Source organism: Sphaeramia orbicularis, unplaced genomic scaffold (genome assembly GCF_902148855.1).
Source record: "Sphaeramia orbicularis unplaced genomic scaffold, fSphaOr1.1, whole genome shotgun sequence".
NCBI lineage: Eukaryota > Metazoa > Chordata > Actinopteri > Kurtiformes > Apogonidae > Sphaeramia > Sphaeramia orbicularis.
In genome coordinates this window covers 204,702-231,403 of record NW_021941588.1, presented here as the reverse complement: position 1 = coordinate 231,403, position 26,702 = coordinate 204,702, and the positions used below count along the sequence as shown (strand labels likewise).

Genomic DNA, 26,702 nt, shown 5'->3' with positions numbered 1-26,702 from the left:
AGGTCAGTGTCAGTCAGATGTTCCAGATCTGTTGTGTGTGAATCAGTTCTTCTGTCTCAGTGTCCAGTTCCTCTGGAGGTGATTCTGTCGGATCTGAACTGGGACTCAGAGGTTTGGAACAGAAATGAGACAAATCCACTTGGTCAGGTTTATATTTTTTACAGTGTACTCTTCTATCTCCTCCTAAATTCTAAACTACTGCGCTTTCCTGCACACACACATGAACACACACACACACACAAACACGTGCACACACACACACACACACACGCATGCACACACACGCACACAAACATGCACACACACACACACACACAAACACGCATGCACACGCACGCACACACACACACACGCATGCACACACACGCACACAAACATTCACACACACACACACACGCACACACACACACACGCACACACACACACACACATGCATGCACACACACACAAACACGCACACACACACGCATGCACACACACGCACACAAACACGCACGCACGCACACGCATGCACACACGCACACACAAACACGCACGCACACGCATGCACACACAAACACGCACAACAGCATGCACACACGCACACACACACGTTTGGGTTCAAACTCTTCTTCTCTTGTTCGTACGTCCATCCATCCACATGTTTGTTTTGGTCATGTGACTCTCGTTGGACTCAAAGGTCTTTCCGTTACAGTTTTGTGCGATATACCAGTTTAACTACGAAAAACCACCTCTAACAACAGCAAAAGCTTTCCATCGAAAAACAGGAGTTTTGGTGAAATAGTTTTTCCATTCGATCAGGGCCGTCCAGCTCATTCTGGTTCAGTTCCATATTTAACCCAGTCTGATCTGCAGCGGGCCACACCAGCCAGATACTGACTGAATAACCTGTAAAGAATGACAAGTCCAAGGGTTTCTTCTTGTTTTAGTACAAAAAACCCAATGAAATTATGAAAATATTTAGATTTTACAAAAACAGATGTGAATAACCTGAAAAACAGACATTTAATTTGAAAAGTGAATGCAATTTGAACACTCTTCTGCCTGGACTTCTTTTTCTTCTACATGTACATTTACACACAGTGTTCCAGAAACATTTGGGAACAGACAGAATATTGTTCAAATGTTGGAGTTTGGACTAAAATAAGAACAAGTTCTACTATATTCCATGTGTTATTATTATTCTGACACAACTGCAGATCCCAGTGGATCCATACATGCACCAAACATTTAGGAACAGACAGAATACTGTTCAAACTGCACAGTTCAGGTTGTTCGTCTTTGTTTTTATTTATGTATTATTTGCATTTAATTGTGAAAAAATAGTTTTGTAAATGTAAATATTTTCACATTGTAATGTTTTTTTTCCACATAATTTTTCACACAGAAAATGGTCGTTCTTTCTGGTTATTGTGTTGTTACTTTTACTGTAGATCCCATGTGTCTGTATGTGGAACCTGAACCAAAAGGATTTGTCCAACCTGGACTGTTCAGGGTCAGTTCTGGACTTTCATCCTGCAGGGCCGGAATGGAACCTTTGGTGGGGGTTGTGGGGTGGGATTTGGCCCCCGGGCCTCATGTTTGGACACCTGTGCATTAGACAAATTAATATGAACCAGTTTTCTTTGTGGAATTTGAGGGTGGGTGGGTCGGTGGAAAAGCCCCCGTAGTTTGATAGACAATGTGAACCAGGCTCCTGCTTCGGTCATACGAGGACCGGACTGCCCTTAGCAAAAGGCCCCGGACCCCATACTCCCACAGCACCCCCCACAGGATACCACAAGGGACACAGTCCAATGCCTTCTCCAAATCCACAAAACACATGTGGACCACTTGGGCGGACTCCCACAGGATTTCATCTCTGCTTTTTGCAGATGACGTTGTCCTGTTGGACTCATGGAACCTGGACCTTCAGCGTGTCCTGGGGCGGTTTACAGCCCAGTGTGAAGCGAGTGGGATGAGGATCAGCACCTCCAAATCCGGGGCCATGGTTCTGGACCAGAAAAAGGTGGTCTGCTCTCTCTGGGTCGGTGGGGGAGTCTTTGCCCCAAGTGGAGGAGTTCAAGTATCTGGGTCTGGTTCACAGTGAGGGAAGGATGGAGGTTCAGACTGACAGGTGGGTGGGTGCAGCGTCTGCAGTGTTTGTATGGGTCTGTTGTGGTTCAGAAGGAGCTGAGCCCAAAGGAGAAGCTCTGGATTTACCCTCAGTCTAAGTTCAGACCCTCACCTATGGTCATGAGCTTTGGGTCAGAACCAGAAGGACCAGATCCAGGATACAAGTGGTCCAAATGAGTTTCCTCTGTAGGGTGGGTGGATCCACCCTTAGGGACAGGGGGAGGAGCTCAGTCACCAGGGGCAGAGCTCAGAGCAGAACCGCTGCTCCTCCACATCCAGAGGAACCAGCCGAGGTGGATCAGACATCTGGTTCACATCCTCCTGGACTCCTCCCTGGGGAGGTGATCTGGGCATGTCCCACGAGGAGGAGGAGACCTGAGGGAAGACCTGGGACACACTGGAGAGACTATGACTGTGGACTGGACTGGGAACGCCTCGGGGTCCCCCCAGAAGAGCTGAAGGAGGAGTCTGAGGAGAGGGAGGAGTCTGGGCGCCCCTGCTTAGACTGTTACCCCGGTGACCGGCCCCAGAAGGAGCGGCAGATAATGGATGGATGGATGGATGGGGTTTGATTGGCATTTGTTGAATATTGGAGGCTGGTGCTGAACTGCGCTTTTCTCCCATTTCCTGATGAAACTGTGGTCCTGTCTGGTTTTATTAGTGCAGAACACACGGAAGAAGGAAGAAACATCCGTCTGCTGATGATTACATACTCAAAGCATGGCTGCACATTTCATGATAGCAAACTCTTTATAGACACAGATTAAGTGCAATCATGTTCCAACATTTTTTTTTTTCTAGAGTCACAAACATTGTCACAATGATGCATCTTCAATAGATCAGAGACTATAAGCATTTTTTTTTTTTAAACTAAAATTCACCCAAGGTCTAACTTTCAGGAAAAATGGTGGAAAACTCATCAAGCCACCATTTTTCTAAACAAAAACAAGATGGCAGTCCTCTGTCTTCCTTCCACCTCTGTTGGGTCTGTATGTATGGAAGTCAATCTGTCTCATCACATTTTGAATTATAAAAGACATTAAATTTGTAGCACTGAATTTTTTTTTGCACTGAAATTAAGTATCAGATTTTTTTTGCACCTGAAATTTTTTAATTCTAAATTCATGATCATAGTTGAATTCAGATACAAAAAATTCAGATACTTAATTTCAGTGCAAAAAAAATTCAGTGCTACAAATTTAATGTCTTTGATAATTGAAAATCTGATGAGACAGATTGACTTCCATATGTATTTACCAACTGTTGCTTGACACTGAGAACCCTCCTTCCTTAAATCTGGCACAAAGCAGGACACTGAGGTATGAAGAGTTGGAGAAAGGTCTTTTTTTTTTGGTTTTTGTATATATATATATATATATATATATATGTATATATATATATATATATATGTTTTTTTGTTTTTTTTTTCCTTGTGTCTTTCTTTACACTTTTATTTGTGTACAGTGAGGCCTTTTCCCCGACTACAGTAATATTCTTGCCACAACATGATTAACGGATGGCAGATTTATACATCGCAGAATAAACACTGGTCTCGGGTCAGATTATTACGATTTTTTTTTTTTTTTAAATCAGTACATGATGTTTCTTTTTTTATTTGACCCAGATCAGGAGTAAGAGCAAATACCCAGTTTAAGCAAGTGATACAGCCCAAGCAACTGTGAAAACGAGGTCCAGGTTCGTTCAGTTTCAGTTCAGCTAAACCATGGGGTGGCTTTGGAAACTGGATTCATGGACGAGCAGTACGCCGACAGAAAGAAGCTGAAGAAACAGGACGCATTCCAGCCGCTGGCACCGCCGCTGACGCCCAGGGACTGCAATTAGCAGAAGGCAGGATGTGGCCTAAGGGGGTCTGACAAACAAACACCCCCCAAAACTACTCTGACCTATGAACATGCCTCGTATAAATATCTTTGGAAACAGATACGGCATCAGTTATTTGCTAATTCAGTTAAAACCGATTCTATGACGATAATACGATCGAGTAGTGATGTTGGATTTATAAAATGGATAGTTCGTCCGACAGCTCATTCACTGCAAAGTTACTGTTAGATTTGGAAAAAAATGTGGATTTAATGATAGCTATTGCTACCAAATATCTGTTGGGAACCAGATTTCCTCTACTCAGATGCAAAAACATCACTTCCCCGATTCATTATTTTATGTTTGAAAGTAATTTACATGAACGTGAAGGAGGTTAAAGGACAATAAATAGAAATGCTGCCTTTGGTTTAATGTTACAAATCAAATATATCCCAGATAGCAAATCAATAGGCTTAAATCTGGCCCAAAACTGGCATGCCATTTTGGCAAAGTTCTGGATGTATGGGCCTTAAATGGCCCAAAATAGGCAAGCCAAATCAAAGCAGAAGGAAGCCAAAATTCACCCAAAATGAATTGCGCACTTCCAAAATATAGCCATAATTGTCCAGAAAAAGCCCCAAATCCCCAGAATCCAGCCAAAAAGTAGCCAAAAGTGACCCAAGAGAGGCCGAAACAAGCCAAAAGGGAGGCCAAAATTCACCCCAATTGTTGTTGATCATGCTTTTAAAATGAAGTGGGTTTTCTTCTGGGTAGAAATTCCCAGTCTTGTGCAGTGTTTGGTTTTACAGAAATATGCCAAACACAACCAAACACATCTGTATGTGGAATCAGATGTTGGTGCTCTTTAGTCAGTCTTCTGTCTTGCCATAAACATGCCATACCATCCCTGTACTGGATCCTGCCTCTCTTGCCCAGTCTGTAGTTTCAGCACACATATGCCAGAACTCAGACACATACTGCTGGAGCCTCCACATCTGGTCTGGAGAACCTGAATCAGAACCTGAATCAGACCACAGTTCAGACTAAAGGTTTTCAGAATGACAAAAGAAAGACAAAAATACCAAATGTATGCCATAATACTGACAAAAGATTTGCTATCTGGGATATACTTTATTTTTCCTTCCCAAATCAAATCAAATTAGCTAATGTTAGCTGAGGAGCTAAATTAGCTAATGATAGTTCACAATCAACAAGCGAATTTTACCCAGTTAGCAAAGTGGAGGAATAAGAAGTGCTCTTTTATGTGACTATCTATATGACAGCTGTTGAAAATCATCTATTTCTATTCTCCTCATGATAATAATTAAATCTGGAATACTGATGACTTCCTGGTGCACTGTAAAAAAAAAAAAAAAAAAAAAAAATCTGTAATTTAACAGAATTTTCACTGTTTATTTTACAGATTGTTCCTGTATTTTTAAGATATAGGAAAATATCAATGAAAAGACAAAAAGACTGTGATTTTACATGTCAAATGGAAAATAACATGAAAAAAACTGTAACTGTGAAGAACCACAAAATTTACTTTTTTTTTTTTTCACAGAAAAATACAGTTAAAATACATTTACAAATGTATCATAATTTCACAAATATTTCTTTTCTATTTCTGAGATTAAACTGTTAATTTAAAGTTTAATACTGTAATATTAAAATTACTGACAGTTAATAGTAACAGAAGTATTTGTTCTGTCAGTTGAACCAGACTTGTTTGTTCATTGACAAATATCTTGTGTAATTAAAGGAGGTTTCACAACAAAAATGTTGAATAAATGTGTTTTTGTGAATGTATAACATGTATAAGCACTGATAAACTGTCCAAATACAGTTTTTATCAGTGGATTGGACAACGAGTCTCACTGAAAATTATTTATATATATATTTATAGAGAATTGGATTGTTTTAATACATGTAAATATTCTGTATTAAACATTAAAAAGTAAGTAAAATCTCAAGTAAAGTTAGGGCAAAAACTCTATTTTAATTCTGGAAAATTACCAATATTTTTTATGAGATGGTTATTTAACAGTATTTTTGGCACCCCTGCTGAAGGCGTATTACTGTTTTTTTTTTGTTTTTGTTTTTTTTTTACAGTGTGACAGGAAGTAGGTAGAACGTTAGCATAGGTATAAAACAAATAAGGTGTTTTTTTTTTTTTTTTAAAGGGTTGAGTTGTGGCATCAATCAGTTTTCTATTTGGATCATTTTATGTCCAGATGGAAGTGTGTGTTGGAGAAAGTAAAGGAAACGCCGGGTCTCAACTGATCGTTTAAATATTTCACGTAACTCAAAACAGGCGGGAAACAGAAAAGTCCAAAATCCAAGTTTTAAAACTTCTGGAGATGTGAAAATAACTTCTGTAAAATCAAGTTTAAATCCAATGGCAGGCATGTTGAACTAAAATATGTACATTATTAAAAATGATCAACAAAAATGAGCTAAAATGCTTGAGGAGCACTGATGCTAACGATGCTAATGATGCTAATGCTAGAAATGGGTGTGTTCCAAAAGGCATCTTAATGTGACCTCTATGAATGCGTAAAAACCTGTTATTAAAAGAGCTGAATAAGGCAACTAATGTGGTTTAATTGTATGTGTAACTGTGGAATAGCTCTGTTTTAGCGGCAGATACATGCTAACGTATTCAACCGGCTGAACTAAAGGTGAACTGAACCGTGACCCTTTAGAGAATATTTGTGCACTAGCTACTACTGCACCAACGATGGTCTTCAAAGTGCATATACAGCCATTTTCTCACAGTAAAGCATCAACACACATAGACAGACATTCACTTACCAAGAAACTTAGATGCAAGTTTTAACGACAAAAGGTAATTACCATTTAAAAAAAAAAAAAAATTTTTTTTTCTCTCTCTCTCTCCGGGACAGAGTCACTTCTTTTCTCGCTTTACATCACTCAAGATTTTCAGTCCTCACACACACATCGGCCTTTTTTTTTTTTTTGTTCCAAACACAATATATTAAAAACAACTCATCAGTAGCAGTCTGTCTTACAGCCGGAATTTTAATCCCTCCTGCCAAATGAACCTCATCCGCCCGAGAAACGAGCAGAACAACCGACACTTGGTTCACAAAGAAAGCAATATCAACAACATCAAAACAACGAGTGCGGGACTTCACTCTTTGTGTCTCGATTCGTACAATTTCAGTATTTTACATTCCACGTGTGGATAAAATTCCTGCAGGGATTGTCGTCTTTCTCCACCCATAAAAGAGTGCTTTCTGTGTAAGAAACGGTGAAAATGGAGGGTGGAAAAGAGGAGGGAGAGGAGGTGGAATGGGGACGGAGTGGAAAGGACAAGGGGGGTGTCGACGTACAGATGAGTTTCCCTGGGTAAGTTTATCTGTTTAGTAAAAATAGTCGAGGTTATCTGCGAAAAAACAAGTGGTATGAGGAGCTGGGACTGGTCTGGAGTGGACGTCCATGTGGATAGTTCTGTGCCATGACCTTAGCATCAACTTCACATTTAGTTAGTTTATTGTAAACGTTAGCATTAAAAAGTTAATCCTAACTTTAGGCCCAATCCCAGTTCACCCCGTGGCCCCTCCCCCCTTGGCCCCCCCCCCTTTAAACCTCATTCTGAGGGGTAGCGGTTAAAATGGTCTGACCCTTCCAGACACACGTCGACGTCACTATAAACCAAAGTTACTATCGTCACTGAAAACTAACAAAATGACGAAAACTACAATTGTAAAAACACTTTTGTTAACTGAAATAAATAAAAACTGTAATTAAAAGAAAAAAAACATAACTAACTGAAACTGTATTGTGTGTTTACAAAACTAACTAAAATGGATAAAAATTATGGATAAAATTCCCTTTGTTTTCATCTTTGTCAACGTCAGATTGATTTGAAAGCGATTTATTTTGCTCTAGTGATTTTAACTAGCAGCACCATCAAGGTTCTAATAGTGTTGGATTGTTACCTCCGCCAGGAGGTATTGTGATCAGTTTGCTTTGCGTGCGTTTGTTTGTTTGTTTGTTAGCAAGATAACTCAAAAAGTTAAGGACGGATTTTCATGAAATTTTCAGTAAATGTTGATACTGACACAAGGAAGAAATGATTAAATTTTGGTGGTGATCGGGGGGCTTGGCAGAGGTCTGCATTCTCAGTGTTTTTCTTGTTCATGTCTAGTTTAGTTTTATTTAGTTTTGACTTTTTTTTTTCTCTAATTCAGTTCATTTTAATTCATTTTTAGAGCAGGTTTGATAGTTACCTCCGCCGGCAGGTATTGTGATCATTTTGCTTTGTTTGTTTGTTTGTTTGTTTGTTCTCATCTTCAGTGTAAAACTCTTCCCCCCATCTTTCCCAGATCTTCCCCACAGATAGGCCTAGGCCCTGGGACCAACCCAGTCCATTTTGGTCCCAGTAGGACAAAGTTCAAGGTCACAGCAAGGTCACAACATCTACAGTTTTCCATCTGTCATCACTGAGACATTTTACAAAATTCATAAAAAAATTCCAATCGACTCTGATTCTCCTCCAGTTGGATCCACCTGTAGCTTAGAACAGTCTCTTGTATGTGGAACTAAATTGTCCACATCCACTGTGGAATGTGGACTCTGTGGACATTTACACTGAACACTGAAAATCCCATTTCCCACACATTTAAAATTAGAACTCAACTAATATTGATGTGAATTGAATCTAATTGGACAGACACATGACTGGGACCAGATTCAACTGTTTCTGTGTATGGAACAACCTGGAAACTGTGGAATTTAAACAGAAAGAGTGGATCCACACATGCACAGAGTTCAGGCTGAAGGAGGAGCTGTGAGTTCTGAACACTGGTTTTATTAGTTTTCATTATTTTCTAAATGCTTAATTGTAGTTTAGTTGGAGCTCAGTGGTCTCTTTTCTCTTCTTCTCTGTCGTCGTATTCAAATCAATCCCAGACAGGACTCTGCTGCTTTAGTCTCCATGTTTCCAGGTAGAGTGGGGACCAGAAGACGACTGGAAACCACAAGTGACGGACCAAAAAGTGTCGTATGGTGCTGCTAGCTAAAATTGCTAAAGCAAAATAAATCGCTTTCGTATCAATCCAACATTGACAAAGATGAAAACGAAAGGAATTTTATGCGTAATTTTTATCCGTTTTAGTTAGTTTTGTAAACACACAATACAGTTTCAGTTATCATTCTTTTCTTTAATTATAGTTTTTTTTTAAATTTCAGTCAACGAAAATGTTTTTACAATTCTAGTTTTTGTTATTTTCGTTAGTTTTCGATAATAACTTTGTTCACGTGTACGTGCAGAACGGAGGGGGAGGGCCAAGTGGGGTGAAAGTGGATTGGGCCTGAGTGTTAATGGGACAAACAGACAGAAAAACAGTGAGAGGAAACATTTCTGTGGTCGTTGTGTACAAACAGACTAGTACGGAACATTTATCTGTACGTTCACAGAGCCAGGCTGTGGGCGTCTGCATCACCTACCAGGCTACGTCCAGACGGTACATTTGGATGACGTTAAATTTAGGAAAGAAGACGAGGAAGAAGCAGGTGTGAGTGTTTGTCCTGGTGTCTGAAACGTGGTGTGGACGTACAATGAGGTCTGGACTTGTGTCTGTCTCTGTTATGCTGGTGCGACTAATCATGGCTGAAGGCAGTGCGCTCTGTGGTGCTGGTGTGGCTTTGTTTTTTTTTTTTTTTTTTTTTTTTTTTTTTTTATTTCCCGTCGTTAAAGAGGATTTCTCTGGTGATCATTTGGCTGAGAGACAGACAGACAGACGGACGGACGGACGGACGGACAGAGGCTGTGATGCTGGCTCAAATCTGAAACCTGATCTCTGCTTGGACGTCTCAGTCTCAGCATGTTCCTGCTCAACGTATTTATTTCTTATTTATTTGTGCTATATGATGAGCTCTAGGGGTCTGGAGGTGGAGCCACTGCTCTGTAGTGACCACCGTAAGGCAAACGAACATCATAAAGCACCGTGACATCAACTGAAAACAACGCACAAGTCCATGCACGGTCAGCGGAGTGGGTACCAGGGCCCAGGGTCACAGCACAAGGGCCTTAACCCACCTAGGTCAAATGTTTGAGTAGAGTTGGAATTTTATTACAATTTTGATTTATATACTTAATATTTGGAACCAATATTCACTTTTAAAGTCTTTGAAAAGGTTCATTAAGCACCTGTGTGTTATTTATGCAATAAATTATATACACTTTTCAAATTGGATTTTATATTTTTTGTGGTGTTTTTGTCCTTTTGTGTTGATATAGTAGGTTAAAGTGAAAAAAATAATAGACAGGTGATATAGATGAAGTTGTGCTGAAAAAGAAGATACTAAACATGGGTATAGTAAACATTTGTTTCTATAGTATATAAAGACAAAACCTAAAGAACTCAAAAACAGCCAAAATAGACTCAGACCACTGAGGGTTCAGATGCTGCAGCTCTTTCATCATTCACATTTTCAGTTCTAGTTTGTTCAGGTTTAATTGTCAGCCTTGTAAATCACAGCTGGACTGACTGGACATAACCTGACCAAGGAAAATTCAATTCATTTCAGCCAAAAAATGTCTCTGTTTTGAAAGTCTGGGGTCACCACTAATGTGTGATGGTAAAATGGGGTCAGGAGCTAAAAAGGTTGGAAACCACGGTGTTAGAACGTTGGTCTTGTTGGTACTTCCCTGGGCCCTGGCCGACCGCTCCGCTGAGGTTCATGAAAAACGGAGCAGTAATGTTAGCATAATCCTACTGCACGAACAGTCACAGGTGAACGTAGAAGCCTGTGAGCAGAGGAGAACGTTCCTGTCCTTCATGTGGGTGAACAGAGTTTGGACACTTCCTGCTACAGGTCCGACAGATTCTGGGTCAGATTTGAGCCGGCCCAGTTAAGTTCAGCTGATGGTAGCTGTAATGCCACATACAATAACCATATCTATGGATTTTATTATGTGATAAATCTATGATTCTATATGCAGTGTGGTGTATATTAGTATGACCAACCTGTGTGAGGCACATTAGCACATCAGAATTACTAAGCCTGCAGTTCCCTGTCGGAGCCATGGCCTGGTCAGCATGGCTTTCATTCACAGTGATAGTGAGCAGAGTATGGAACCCACACAGTGCACCGACAAATGGCAGCTGGCAAACTGGACCCGCTTCATCATCCTATTGCTGTGTGTGTACTGCTGCTGCTGCTGCTTTATATATATATATATATATATATATATTATATATATATATATATATATATATATATATATATATATATATATGTGTATAGATCTATGAATCCCTGTATAATCGGTTCTATTTCAGTACCCTGCAACGTAAATCAGTAACACTGAGACGGCTGAAGGCGCCTAAAAGGCGGGGTCACAGTCCACGGTGGGTCTGTGATGTCATCAGAGGTCGACATAAAGGACTGTGTGTGTGCTCTTGCAGACAGAGATTCTGTTTCCAGAGTATTGTTAAGACTGTTCAAAAACAGGCAGGAACGGGAAAGATGTGGGAGAAAGGGAGAAAGGGGGCGGGGTCTGGGCTACTTAGGGATACAGACATTGTGGTTTTAGTGCAACAGAAAAAAACCTGATAGTTACTTGTAGTGGATGGCAGTTTGGGATATGGTAGGTGGAGCTTAAAGGTGCGGCAGACTTTCATGAGCAGATTTTCCTCAGATCTGTCCATCCTCAGTCGTACCCTCAGTGTCAGGAATCTGTTCGTCTGTCTGACATTCCTCACCTGAATCTCTTGCATTACGGTGAACAGTTTCTTAGTTCCATCCACCAGAAACAAAACGTGTATTTACATTCAGAACGGGAAGGGAACTAAGGAATCTGAGGAATTTTGTCATGACGTGCATTGTGGGAAACGGAGGTTCGTGCAGCCACCTGACAGCAGCGGCTGCTAAAGACACGACACAGAAATGCCACCGCTACTGCTCCCTTTCCCACAATGCACGTCGTGACAAAATTCCCTCAGATGCTGAGTTCCCTTCCAGCTCTGATTGTAAACACATGGTTTGTTTGTGGTGGATGGAACTAAGAAACTGTTCACCATGAGGAAGAGATTCAGCTGAGGAATGACAGACAGACGAACAGACGAATGAAACTGAGGACATGACTGAGGATGGACAGATCTGAGGAAAAAACTGCTCATGAAAGTCTGCCGCACCTTTAATCAGCAGTGTTGAACTCATGTCGTTCGTTTCTTCTGGGATAGGGCAGGCGTTCACAACGTCTTTGAAATCACTTAGTGTTCATTTCTGCTGCACCGGTGAGGGAGGGAGGTTCTGCCAGGAAGGACAAGTCTGTGGTCCTGAGGTGATCCGCCCTCGATCCGCCTCGCCCCCCCCCCCTCCTTCCGGGCCGGTATCCACAGGCCAATACTGCTGACTCAACGCTGTTTGTTTCATGCACCTCCCAGTCACCACCACAACAGTCGGTGGGCCCGACCCTAGAGGGCCACATGGCTTCCACTGGAGTCCCAGGTCCAAGTGCCCTGATGCCAACCTTTAAGTTCAATCGGCACAATGAAAAGTCACTAAATACCCCCCCACCCACCGTTGGCCTTATTGTCATTTCAGCTTCACCCCCCGACAAAAAAAAAGAAAAAAAGAAAAAAAAAAAAACAGATTCCAGAGTGGCTGTTGGTCCCACATGGTGTGTGATTCCAAAACTTGACAAAAAAAAGGAGAGAAAAATAAACCGTCTGCCAGGTGAGCTGTGGATGCACGGCCCAGTATGACGGGTCCATGTTGGCAACTGGGCTGTACTTTGTGTACATACGTACATATATGTATATTTATATATATATTTCTCTCTTAAATAGATCTCTCTATGCTGTGCATGCATGTGAGTGTGTTGCAGACAGAGGGACGACTGCTGGGACATGGACACGGTGAGGTAGAATCTGTTGGTTCTGCTTCTGGGACTTGAATGGGTTCAGCCTGCAGAGGTAAGTGACAGGCCCCTCCCACCTCCACCTGCCGGCGCTGAACTACGACTAAGACAGCGGGGGGAGGTGAGGAGGCGGGGCTTATGGAGCCATACACACACACACACACACGGAGACAGGAAGTGAGGATAAGGACGAGATGACGAACTGAACAGCTGAGGTAATCCATCCAAAAACAACAAACAGGTGTGTGTGTGTGTGTGTGTGTGTGCGTGTGTGTGTGTGTGTGAGTGTGTGTGTGTGTGTGTGTGTGTGTGTGTGTGTGAGTGTGTGTGTGAGAGGTAATGAAAATAAGAGGTATGTGTCTGAGAGGTATTCTAGTAACAGATACTGTATATTTGTATATTCATATATTGTTTTTAGTGAGCTGACGGCTAATGTTGTAAGTTATATAAATTCATACATTTTCTTAAAGATCTGAGCTTTTTCATAACGATAAATGACACTCTGCAGTTTTAAAAAGTAGTGGAAACACCTCTGTTGCCTTTAGATCACAGGTGTCAAACATGCATCCCAGGGGCCAAATCCGGCCCACCAAAGGGTCCAGTCCGGCCCACCGAAGGGTCCAGTCCGGCCCACCGAAGGGTCCAGTCCGGCCCACCAAAGGGTCCAGTCCGGCCCACCGAAGGGTCCAGTCCGGCCCTGGGGATGAATTTGTGAAATGCAAAAATTACTCTAAGATATTAACAATCCTTTTAGTTCAGGTTCCACATTCAGACCAGTTCCATCTCCAGCGGGCTGGATTCAGTAAAATATGATCATAATAACGTGCACTGTAAAAAAAAAAATCTGTAATTTAACAGAATTTTCACTGTTTATTTTACAGATTTTTCCCGTATTTTAAAGATACAGGAAAATATCAATGAAATGACAAAAATAAACTTTGATTTTACATGTCAAATGTAAAATAACACGAAAAAACTGTAACTGTGAATAACCATAAAGTTTCCATTTTTTAAAAATATTTTTTTCTTTTTTTCACAGAAAAATACAGTTCAAATACATTTGCAAATGTATCGTAATTTCACAAATATTTTTTTTTCTATGTATGAGATTAAACTGTTAATTTAAAGTGTAATACTGTAAAATAAATAAATAAATAAATAACATGAGATAAAATTACTGACAAGTATTACTGACAGAACTATTAGTATTAGTTCTGTCAGTTGAACCAGACTTGTTTGTTAATTAACAAATATCTTGTGTAATTACAGGAGGTTTCACAACAAAAATGTTGAATAAATGTATTTTTGTGAATGTATAACATGTATAAGCACTGATAAACTGTCCAAATACAGTTTTTATCAGTGGATTGGACAACGGAGTCTCACTGAAAATGATATGTGTATATATATATATATATATATATATATATATATATATATATATATATATATATATATATATATATGTATAGGGAATTGGATTGTTTTAATACATGTAAATATTCTTTATTAAACATTAAAAAGTCAAAACATATGCAAAATCTCATGTAAAGTTAGGGCAAAAAAACTGTATTTTAATTATGGAAAATTACTGTATTTTTATGAGATGTTTTTTTCTGTTATTTAACCATATTTTTTGGCACCCTTGCTGCCTGAATAATACTGTTTTTTTTTTTTTTTTTTTTTTTTTTACAGTTTATTTATTTATTTATTTATTTATTTTTCCCAGTGTAAATAATGACAACTCCAAATGTTTCTCTTTGTAAATGTAAATATTTTCAAGTGTTTACACTAAAACAAAGTATAATTTCACAATAAATGTGAATAACCTGAACAAATTTGATCAATCTGAAATGTATGAAGAGAAGTCAGTACAATTTTACCAATATTCTGTCTGTTACTAAATGTTTTGTGTGTTTGTAGATCCACTGTGATCTGTCAGTTATAATGTACATGTGGAAATGATAAACTGAGGCAGAATATTGTTCAAATTACACTGATTTTTTCAGTTTGTTCATGTTATTCACATGTTTGAAAGGATAGTTTGTAGACGTAAACCTGTTCATAATGTAAATCAACTTTTTTTGTCGCTCTTAAACACAGAGAAAAGTTTGGAGTTGACATTATTTCAATATTATTCTGTTATTATTTGACTGGTTCAGTCCACTGCAGATCTAATTTAGCTGAATGTGGAACTGAACTAACATGAGTTTGAAACCCCTGCACTAGCTGTTTCTATACAGGCCATGAGAGCTGAGGACGCTAGCATGCTAACAGCTATGTAACAGAAGACAACAAGCACGTAGTCAGACCTGGTGAAAATAACATTGGATTCAAAGACATTTGGAAGATAATATTGTCAGTATTTGGGTGAAATGTAGGTGAAAGATCCGTAAACATTTTATTGACAAAAGTCACTGACACCAGTGTGTCTGTTTACTCATACTGTTTATGCTACGTAAGCTACTCACTGCCTATTTAGCTTATGCTAATTTAGCCATGCTAGCATGCCTCCACTCACACGGCATTAGACTCAAACAGAACCAATAAAAGGCAAGTGGTTGTATTCTATTTAGATTTTTTTTTTTTTTTTTTGCTCACTTGAGTATGCATTAGCACTTTAACGATACTGCATATGTTAGCACAAAAAAAAAACAACCCATAATTCCACAAAGGTAGCTAGCATTTAGATGTTTAGATGCATTTAGACTATTTTGAATAAAAAGCCAAAATATTTTAATTTAGTTAAACAAACGTGTTGTCTTAATTATTTCAGGATTTGTTTGGTGTTTTGTCTTATTTTTTATGTTTCACATTAGTATCATGTTGGACACAGGTCTAAATAGTAAAGGCTGAGTATGAAGTGTTTCCACTGTAAACGGATCCAACACTAGAGGTGAACAGAGAACTACAAACATACAAACAAACACACAAACAAACAAACAAACAAACAAACACAGACTGTGGGTTTAACTATGACCATCCACACAGTCAGACGACAGATAATGCATTTTACAAACTATGAGGTAAAAGTGCAGGTGTGTGTGTGTGTGTGACAGATATAGATAGAGGTCAGTATGTGAAGGAGGAAAATGGAAGTAAATCTGTGTCATCACATTTGGAATTATAAAAAACATTGAATTTTTTTGCACTGAAATGAAATATCTGAATTATTATTATTTTTTTTCCACTGAAATTAAGTATTTGAATTTTTTTGTACTGAAATAAAATATCTGAATTGTTTGTCCCTGAATTCAACTACGTTCATAAATTGAGAATTGATAAAATTCAGATACTTAATTTCAGTGCAAAAAATAAATTCAGTGCTACAAATTCAATGTCTTTTATAATTCAAATTCTGATGACACAGATTTACTTCCACAGAGGTAGGTCGACACTCGACGGACTGAAGGTTGGACCAAACATTTGGATTGGGGGGGTCATGGTTGTGTGTGTGTGTGTGTGTGTGGGGGGGGGGGGCAGGTCCCACAGATGAACATCCAAACATCACAGTGTGTATTAGTTCAGGATGAGGGAACAGCTGATCGTCCAAACCTCTGGAGTCACAAAACAGTGGGTTTGCATATTGAATACATGGCAGTGTGTGTGTGTGGTGTGTATGAGGGTGTGTGTGTGTGTGTGTGTGTGTATGAGGGTGTGTGTGTGTGTGTGTGTGTATGAGGGTGTGTATGAGGGTGTGTGTGTGTGTGTGTATGAGGGTGTGTATGAGGGTGTGTGTGTGTGTGTGTGTGTGTGTATGAGGGTGTGTATGAGGGTGTGTGTGTGTGTGTGTGTGTGTGTGTGTACCTCTCCTAACTGTGTTTCTTTCTGGTTTTCATGTGTATGCTGGTGGCAGGTTTAAAAAAAAAAAAAAAAAAAAAACCTAAAAAAAAAACTTACAAAACAAAAGAAAAACAATCAAATTTTCGTCTTCTCTCCCTCCTCCAAATGTTGTATTCCTCCAAAAAAACTACCCACATGTCTGCTCTTCTTCTCCTCCTCCTTTGTTTAAACCTCCTGGTCCTCGAACACCTCCAGGAACAGCGGGGGGAACAGTTCGTTGGGACACTCCACCTTCATGTGCAGGAAGCGGCTGGCGTGGCAGGCTCCGATCATGCGCAGGTCCGTCACCTTCATCAGCAGTTTGGGCCAGAAGTGCGGAATGTTGTGCTTTCTGTAGTTGATGTAGTGTTCGAAGGCCAGCAGGTAGGCCTCCTGGCACTGCTCGATCTTCTCCACGCTGTTCAGCCCCGAACGGTCTGCAGACACCCACAACGACAAACAGTTAGAGAGGACGCTCCGACACACACACACACTGAGAAAAGTCTAAACCTGACCTCCTGGATTTGTCTCATGTCTGTTCCAAATATGTGATCCGACTTCAGATCCGACAGATTCACCTCCAGAGGAACTGGACACTGAGACAGAAGAAGTGACTCAGACAGCAGATCTGGAACATCTGAGTTACACTGACCTGAACAACAGCAGTTTGTTTTTTGTTTTTTTTCTCAGTTCAAGATTTTTTTTTTTTTTTTTTGCTCAACTCTACTTTTTTTATCTTACCAGCCAACAGGCCGTAAGCTATGGTCGTCATGCAGCGTCCAGCGTTGTCGTCTGTTGTCGTTCATCATCGTTGTCATCGATTGTCGTCTGTCGTCCGTTACAAAAATTTAAATTGTCTTTTTCTCTGAAACTACAATTCCGATTGACTTCAAACTTGGTCTACAGCTTCTTTATGATGATGTCAACAAAAGTTAGTGAAATTATTTGGATCCGGATCTGATTCTGGATTTGGTGCAACTTTGAAAAATGTTCCCATTATAACAGATAGGAAGTGGATTGATCCAATAAATCAGTATCAATGATATCAAGTGTGAATTTGAATTTTTGACAGATCTGATTGAATATGAGCAAAACATGGACTATTTCTGTAATAGAATAAATACACAGAACTGGGGCAGAATAAATGGATCTGGATACATTTCCCAAAGCTTTGAATTTGGCCGCTAAGATACAGGGACATTGGTCCGATTTTTTTTTTTTTTTTAATTGAATTTTTTTGTCTTGATTCAAGATTTTTTTTTTTTTTTTGCTTAATTGAAGATTTTTTTGTTCAATTCAAGATCCATCCATTCATTTTCTTCCGCTTTATCTGGGCCGGGTCGCAGGGGTAACAGTCTAAGCAGGGACGCCCAGACTTCCTTCTCCTCAGACTCCTCCCTCTCCTCAGACTCCTCCCTCTCCTCTGACTCCTCCCTGTCCTGAGACTCCTCCCTCTCCTCAGACTCCTCCTCCCGGTGGGACATGCCCAGAACACCTCCCCAGGGATGAGTCCAGGAGGATCAGACCCAGATGTCTAATCCACCTCAGCTGGTTCCTCTGGACGTGGAGGAGCAGTGGCTCTACTCTGAGCTCCTCCCTCTTGACTGAGCTCCGCCCCCTATCCCTAATGATGGACCCACCCACCCATACGGAGGAAACTCATTTAAACCGTTTGTTTCTGGGATCTTGTCTAGCAAAAAAAATCTTCCAGTGGATCCAGGTAAGCAGCTGTTGTTCAGGTCAGTGTCAGTCAGATGTTCCAGATCTGTTGTCTGTACATCAGGTCTTCTGTCTCAGTGTCCAGTTCCTCTGGAGGTGATTCTGTCGGATCTGAAGTCTGATCAGATACTTGGACTAAAAATGAGACAAATACACTTGGACAGATTTAGATTTTGGCAGTGTATTATCTTATCTTATCTTATCTTATCTTATCTTATCTTATCTTATCTTATCTTATCTTATCTTATCTTATCTTATCTTATCTTGTGTGTCTGGGATGGCCTCCTCCAGACCCTCACAGGACATTACACAACTGTTGTGACTAATACATAAACCTGCACTGACTGGACTGAATCCAACATGATGGTGGAGTTCAGCTTCAGTGTGAAAACAGGTGGAGTTCAGCTTCAGTGTGAAAATAGGTGGAGTTCAGCTTCAGTGTGAAAATAGGTGGAGTTCAGCTTCAGTGTGAAAACAGGTGGAGTTCAGCTTCAGTGTGAAAACAGGTGGAGTTCAGCTTCAGTGTGAAAACAGGTGGAGTTCAGCTTCAGTGTGAACTCATGCACATGCAGAAGAACGCCTGCTTTGTGTTTGTTGTTTCGAACCTGAGCTCATGAGCAGCACGGCCTGCATCAGCGCCACTTCTGAGTCATCCAGGTTGAACTGGGCCAGGCTCTTGCCCAGGTCAAAGATGGCGTCCGACACCACGCCCAAGCCGCCGTTTTTCAGCTGCTCGCGCTTCACCGCCATCTCACCGCTGAGCGTCAGCGTTTCGCTCTCTGGATCGTAGCGGACGGCGGCCCTCAGCGACATGATTTCCATGCAGCAGCCTTTCAGCAAGATGATCTGATCTTCACAAGGCAGCTGGAACACAAACAAAGCACAGGAACCACGAACATTTAAATATACGAGCTGTCCGGGATCCATGAGCACCGAGTATAATCTACATTCCAGTGGAGTTTAAACGTGTGGGTGGGTTCGTGAACAGTCAGGTCACATGTTTCCTGTTTGGACCCAACCCCGTAAAAACAAACCTGTAGCCCACAGGTGTCAAACATATGGCCCGGGGACCAAATCTGGCCCACCAAAGGGTCCAGTCCGGCCCTGGGATGAATTTGTGAAATGTAAAAATTACACTGAAGTTATTAATTCTTTTAGTTCAGGTTCCACATTCAGACCAATTCAATCTAAAGTGGGCGGGACCAGTCAAATACTATCATAATAACATAGAAATAATGACAACTACAATTTTTTCTCTTGGTAAATGTAAATATTTTCATGTATTTACACTACAAAAAAAGTATAATTTCACAAAAAAACATGAATAACCTGAACAAATATGAACAACCTGAAATGTCTGAAGAGAAGTAAATACAATGTTAACAATACTAGCGGCATTGTACCCGTGGTGTCATTGTACGATAGTGCCCTCCAGTGGTGCAACAGCAGCATTGCACCCATATGCCCTCCTGTGCTGCAACATCAGGACATACATCGCACATACGACACAGAACGTCCATTATAGTAGGATTCTGTCTGTTATTTAAAATGTTTTGTGTGTTTGTAGATCCACTGTGATCTGTCAGTTATAATGAACATGTGGAAATGATAAACTGAGGCAGAGTAGTGTTCAAATTACACTGATTATTTCCGTTTGTTCATGTTATTCCCATTGTTTGAAAGGATAGTTTGTAGATGTAAACCTGTTCATAATGTAAATGTACTTTTTTCACTCTAAAACATAGAGAAAAGTTTGGAGTTGACATTATTTCTATATTATTCTGTTCTTATTTTTCTGGTTGGGTCCACTGCAGATCCAATTTAACTGAATGTGGAACTGAACTAACAGGAGTTTGACAGTCCTGGTTTAGAATCTGCTCAATAAAAGTGAGGTAACTATTTGCACTCATTTTGGTTTGAGTAGATTTAAACCCATATTTGGAGTCAAATGTGACTAAATGTAACTTTAACAGCAATAACACACAAAAAGAAATGAGGTCAAATCCACCGAACACATTCCAATAGATTACACAACAAATTACTCCTAAAAAGTGAGTAATATGTTCATGTACTTAATTTAAGGCAGGGAGTATCAATCTAAATATTGATAATATCCATACTACAGTGTGTGTGTGTTGGTATTGGATCGATACTAGTGTGATGACATCAATACTTCTGTTGCACTTTCTCTTCTATACATCCAATAAAACACCTCAAATTCCTCTGAGCACCTCTCTGTTTCTCTCCCTCTCTCTCTCTCTCTCTCTCCCGCTCCCATTCTCTCTCTACATCTCTCTCTCTCTCCCTCTGTCCTTCTCTCTCTCTCCCCCTCTTTCTCTTCCTATTTTTCTCTCTCCCCCCTCTCTCTCTATCCTTCTCTCTCTTTCCTTCTCTCTCTCTGTCTCCCCCTCTCACTCTCTCTCTCCCTCTCTGTCTCCCCCCCCCTCCCTCTCTCTCTGTTTCCCTCTCTCTCTCTCTCTGTCTCTGACTCTCTCTCTCGTAAATAGTTCATATTTTTTTTCTCTGTTCAGGTCTTTTTGTTTTTCTTTCTTTGTCCAGTAGATGTCAGTGGTGTGACTCTGACTTTCTTCACTTGTTTAAACTTTTTCTTTCTTTCTTTCTTTCTTTCTTTCTTTCTTGGACACATGTTCAAAGGTCATCAGTGTTCACTTTTCTTTGGTGAACACAGTCCCAGGTTTGACTGAACATTCATTCAGTGCATTTACACCAGTAGGAGGAGGAAAAACAGCAGTTACAGGTGGACTGGAACACAGCATTAGTTTTGACTTTTTTTCCTCAAATTTAGTTGGTTTTAATGAATTTTTCAAGCAGGTTTGCTAGTTTTTATTAGTTTTCATTTTCTTGTAAGTGCTTAGTTTTAGTTTAGTTTTATTTTTTTCATATCTTCACCGTTGTATTCACAGAAATCCCAAACAGGACTCTGCTGTTGTTTTTTAGTCTCCATGTTTCCAGGTAGAGTGGGGACCAGAAGACGACTCTAAACTAGTGACGAGAAGTGACAGACCTTGAAGCACCATATGGAGCCGCTAGCTAAAATTGCTTGAGCGAAATAAATCGATTTCGTATCAATCTGACATCGACAAAGACAAATTTTATCTATAATTTTTATATGTTTTAGTTAGTTTTGTAAACACACAATACAGTTTCAGTTTGTTGTTGTTTTTTCTTTTAATTATAGTTTTTATTTATTTCAGTTAATGAAAATGTTTTTTTAAATTCTAGTTTTCGTCATTTCGTTAGTTTTTGTTAACGATAATAACCTGGGTGTGGACTCGGCAGACAGCAGTAAGCAGACTCTGGAGGTGTGGTCGGTCGTCTCTATATCTTTTCATATGTAAAAATAAATGAGCTTTGTGTTTTAACCCAAATTGTGTCCAGAGTGCTAGAATCCTTCCATGACACACCAGTACATGTGAGGTTTTCCTACTGAGAAAGTCCTTTGTGAGAACATCTACATATGAAACAGAACAGAACAGGACAGCAGCGTCCACAGAAACTGTACATGCCAAAAATGTACCATAATGACACAGTAAAGACCTGAAAAGATCCATGTTGTCTTCAACTACCACATACAGACACTGATCATACACTGCAGTCAGCAGCCCACATAAAGCCAAATGATCCTTAAGCTGCTACTGTTCATGTCATTGGGTGACTCAGGCATGAGTCCAGACATGTAGTCTGCTCAAGGGAGTAGGGTGGATTCTGACATTGGTGTGGACACTAAAGGGCTCCAAGGCAGCACTTCTGAAAGATGAGGTTTTTCTCCATTTGTAATCATAATTTCAAGTTGTGTAGAGCTGATCAAACAAGCAAATAATAATTGTCAGGAAAAGAATTCAGTAACTGACATGTTTATAATGCATATCTGAATACAGTAACTGAGTACAGTTACTGCCTGAGGAAAAAAAGGCTTTTACTTTCAATTAGTACATGTAATTTATTCCCCACAAACATGGATGTATAAAATCACATCTAGAATCTGAAGTTTTATTGTGTTTCCCCACAAATAAACTTTTGCTCTCTGCCACACAAAACTATGAAATTAAGTAAAAATAACTTTTAAAAAGTTTCTCTTTGGCATTAAATATTGTCTTTTATTCAATATGTGTATTGTTTATTTTGCACATCCATAACTAATCCCAGACATAATAAAACAGTACAGATGCAGTTAGAGGCAGAAAGTCTCAAAGGGCTTCTGTTAAAGCCTCCACCTCATAAATGCATCAACATGATAAAAGTTATGAGACTTCTATAGTCTATACACGTTCAGAATTCATTTAAAAAAGACTATATTATATAAAGCTATATAGAGTCTTTTTATCAATATATATCAATGCGATAGCATAATTGATTTCCTTCAGTATTTCTTAAAGGACATCTGTGATGTGCTTTTTCCAAGAACAAACTGAACTGCTGAGCCTGTACAGTTCTATACCCTTGAAGGAACTTACACTTTAACTCCTACAGAAGTGTCTTATGTCCAGTTTTCTTCTCTTCCACATCCTTCAAATCCTAATTACTGAGCACACAGGCACAGATGCACACATGCACGCACACAAACAGACACACATACAAATGTAAATGGACATGACTCCACTGATTTAAACTCCGTCCAGCTGACGTGACCCAGGCAGAAGAACAGTCCAAACCTGTTGAACACTTCCACTGGCTGTTGTCTCACATACACATGCACTGACGCCTGTCCGCTCCAACCAGCATGTTGGAAGGAACTTTTACAAGCAGATGGAGTGACAGCGGGGACGGCCAATCACATGTACGTTAGCGGCAGAGCCAATCAGAGAGTGAGATTTAGGTTACAAGTGGGACTTGTAGTAGAGACTGACTGTTAACCCTTTGTGTGCCGTAATCATTGACTACAGACAGCGGTTTTAACAGTAGGGACAACGCAGTAGTGGCTGGATATTGGTAGGGACGTGTCCCTAGCGTCCCCATGCAACTCTACGGCCCTGAGTTAGCTTATTCACCTACATCTGGACCAAGGATACTTAGAGAAACAGGAAAACAAGCCCCAGCAGAACATTCAGAGCTCAAGCAGTACAGATACAATCGAACAGAACAGCATCAGAATAAGCAGAACCTACCTCTGAGAACATGGGCAGTTTCTTGGCAAAGTCGACGACTCGCGTGATGGCGGGGGTCATGATCTTGGTGAACTCACTGAAGGCCTCCAAGTCCACCTTGTCTCCGTCTGAAGTGGGCATCATAGGACCCTGTCCGATGTCATCGGGCTAGAAAAGACAGCACACCCCCCCCCCCCCCCCCTCTGGTAAATGTCACAAGAAAAGCCTGATATTTGAGTGAGTTTTCAGAGACGCCTGCCGGCAGCGGTTGAACTTCGAGTTAATACACTGACCTTTGATTAGGCACTTCATGCACGGACACAGGAAGTTAAGAAAATTTTATCTACAGACGGCGCAGAAATGAAACTGAAAAATCAACGTTCTTTTCAAAGTTTACAGACTCTTAAAGAGCACAGAATTGTAACAGCCTGGAACCAATTTCCAAACCTGTGGTCACTGTACTGATAACAGAGTCAATTAACTGAGGTAGTTCCAGGGCTGGGCCGGAGCCAGCGCTTCATCTCAGACCACTTCTTCAGGTTGTGACAGTCAAAGAACTAGTTCTCTGCCGGGAGAATTGGTTCCACAGAGGCTCCAACACATGGCTGATCTAAAACCAAGAGGTACTGAGAAGAAGTTCCAGTTCCGACATGAGACTGAAGAAGCAGCGGAAGAAGGAAAAAGTCTCTGTCACTCTGTAATGTAACAGAACGTACCATTAAACAGGACTGACATAAGTGTGTTCTTGACACGGTACCATATGGGGTAGCAGCTAATGGGATTACCTCTGTACCTCCTCAACTATCAACTGTTAAGGAAATTTTTGTCTACTGCTGGTGAATAATGAAATAGAGACCTCTGCCGGCCGACAAGATTTTATTTCTTTACAAAGAAAGGTCAGTTCTACACACGAGCAGCGATTGTGAAGAAAAGACAAAGAGCCTCTCATAAGATCCACCTTTTATTATTGGGTGAATCGCATTTGTAAGTGACACCTCCAGTCTCCTCAAAGGGCCTTTGGATTGAATGATGAGCTCAAGGTTTAACAATCAGTCACCTTTTGTTACTTTGCAAGAAAATTTACACACACAGTAGGGGGATTTGGGTAAGATATGGGAAAGTTAGCATGCAGTGGGGAAGGGTATTCAGGAAAGAATACGGGAACAAAGAAGGGAATCCGATAAAGAAGTTAAAATTCCATTACACAGCAGAATTTGCTAACATGATCTTGAGGAAGAACCAAAAATAATCCTGCATTTTGGAGTTTAGTTTTGTACCAACGGCGTACATTGGCTCCTCGGACTAAAGTGCACAGACCTACACCATGACCATGATCTGATGATGGTCTCTGTGGTTCTGGTGTGGTTCTGGTGTGGTTCTGGTGTGGTTCTGGTGTGGTTCTGGTGTGGCTCTGGTGCTCAGTGTCATAGAAGGTTTGCAAATATCCTTTATCCTCTGAAAACAAACTGGGTCCAAGTTCTGCACTGGTACTATGCCCATTTGGAGTTCAACTTGTGGACCTTCTAAGAACAAATTCCTCAGATTAATGCAGACTGGGTGCTACTTGCATTAGTTTCTTTTCTTTTCTTTTTTTTCTTTTTTTTTTTTTTTTAATCAGAGGTCGGTGTTTCTCCAGTAGTGGCTAGTTCCCAACTACAGCAGAAAAGCCTAAATGTGTTGCCAGGTGTCGATGTGACAATGTTTTGTTTTTTTTTTCTTTTCTCTTGCTGTTTATGATGTGCAAATAAATAAAAATAAATAAATGAATGAATAAATACACACAGACTCACTTATTTAACCCTTTTAAACCAGGTTCTGAGACCTCTATTTAAACAACATATCAACACTTTCCTTATAAATCTGTTGTATGTGACCCCATATGTGGACGCTATCGTTAATCATCCACCCACTTTTTGCAGGAAAGCCTTTGTTTTTTTGTTTTTTTTTAAAGTTACATTAAGAAGAACGTGTTATCTTCTTCTTTTTTTTTTTTTAATAAGTACTTCATGTTCATGATACTACAGGTTTATAAGGTACTTTACAAAAACACCCAATGTATCAAATGTGAAAGAAAAATCTATCATAAACAAAATGACACGGCAAACCTGACCTGGACCGGATCTGGAACCTGAGCTGGACCTGAGCTGGACCTGATCTGCCTTAGCGGAGGTCTGTGCTCTCCAAGTGCTTTTCATGTTCATGTTTATGGAAGGACATTTTTTGCTTAATTCAAGTTTTTTTTTCTTAATTTATTTTTTATTTTTTTTGCTTAATTCAACTTTTTTCTTTGCTTAATCCAATTATTATTATTATTATTATTATTATTATTATTATTATTATTATTATTATTATTTACTATAATTATTTTTTTTCTTAATTGAAATTTTTTTTGCTCGAATTAAGCAAAAGAAAAAAAAAACTCTTCCAGTGGACCCAGGTAAGCTGCTGTTGTTCAGATCAGTGTAAGTCAGATGTTCCAGATCTCTTGTCTGTAAATCAGTTCCTCTGTCTCAGTGTCCAGTTCCTCTGGAGGTGATTCTGTCTGATTTTCAGTGTGATCAGATATTTGGAACAGAAATGAGACAAATACACTTGGACAGGTTTAGATTTTTTCCAGTGTAATGCTCATTCTAGATTCAACCCAGCCCAGATTTCTGTTCCTGTTCAGGACTGACACTGACATCTGCCACCAGAAAGAAGCTCAGCAGCACAGCAGGGACTGAATGGACAAACCCACAGAACACACGAGTGTTTGGAACACATTTCTAGAATATGGGACAGTTTAGGACAGTTTAGGACAGTTTAGGACAGTTTAGGACAGATGGACCAAAGGGACTAGTGCTGATGTGTTGAGAACAGATAGTTTCAGTGCTGAGCTCTGATAGGTTGTGTCATCTGTGTCACATGTTCCTAAAACACAGACGCTGCTCTTTTCTCCTGGGCGTCCTTCACCCTAAGCAGTTTTTTTTTTTCCTACAGAGCTTCAAAAACTGTTTTTGACTGTAAACCCGTCTGTTCCTTTATGGAAGCGTTGCCACGGTAACCGTCGTCGGACCGTTCTGTTCAGAGTAACCTTCAGCCGCACTCACATGTCCACAGCTGATGAAGACGCTGTTTCTTTTGTGTCAGAATGTCACTTCTGTCCATTTTTGAAGAACATCTGGGTTCTTCTGTGAAACTGGGTTTATTTTAGTAATGTAATGTAATAGTTTGCTCTATGTTGC

General features: G+C 40.1%; 1 protein-coding gene and 1 long non-coding RNA gene across 4 annotated transcripts in view; one reads left to right on the top strand and one right to left on the bottom strand.

Moving 5' to 3' along the window:
• Nucleotides 1–26,118, top strand: LOC115416302 (uncharacterized). The gene is made up of 4 exons (XR_003934942.1): nt 1–35; nt 18,383–18,437; nt 19,532–19,536; nt 25,946–26,118. It is a non-coding gene; the product is annotated as an uncharacterized LOC115416302 (long non-coding RNA).
• The window catches only part of LOC115416298 (thyroid hormone receptor alpha), a 140,809-nt gene continuing 130,919 nt past the window's right edge, over nt 16,813–26,702 (bottom strand). For 2 of the 3 annotated variants that reach the window (XM_030130048.1, XM_030130049.1), the window contains exons 8-10: nt 23,500–23,646; nt 18,979–19,237; nt 16,814–17,091 (exon numbers count right to left, since the gene is read on the bottom strand). In XM_030130048.1, coding sequence (XP_029985908.1) covers nt 16,841–17,091; nt 18,979–19,237; nt 23,500–23,646 — 657 coding nt within the window. In that variant the 3' untranslated portion in view covers nt 16,814–16,840. Of the gene's footprint in view, nt 17,092–18,978; nt 19,238–23,499; nt 23,647–26,702 lie in introns of all 3 variants that reach the window. The other variant, XM_030130050.1, reaches the window with a different exon arrangement.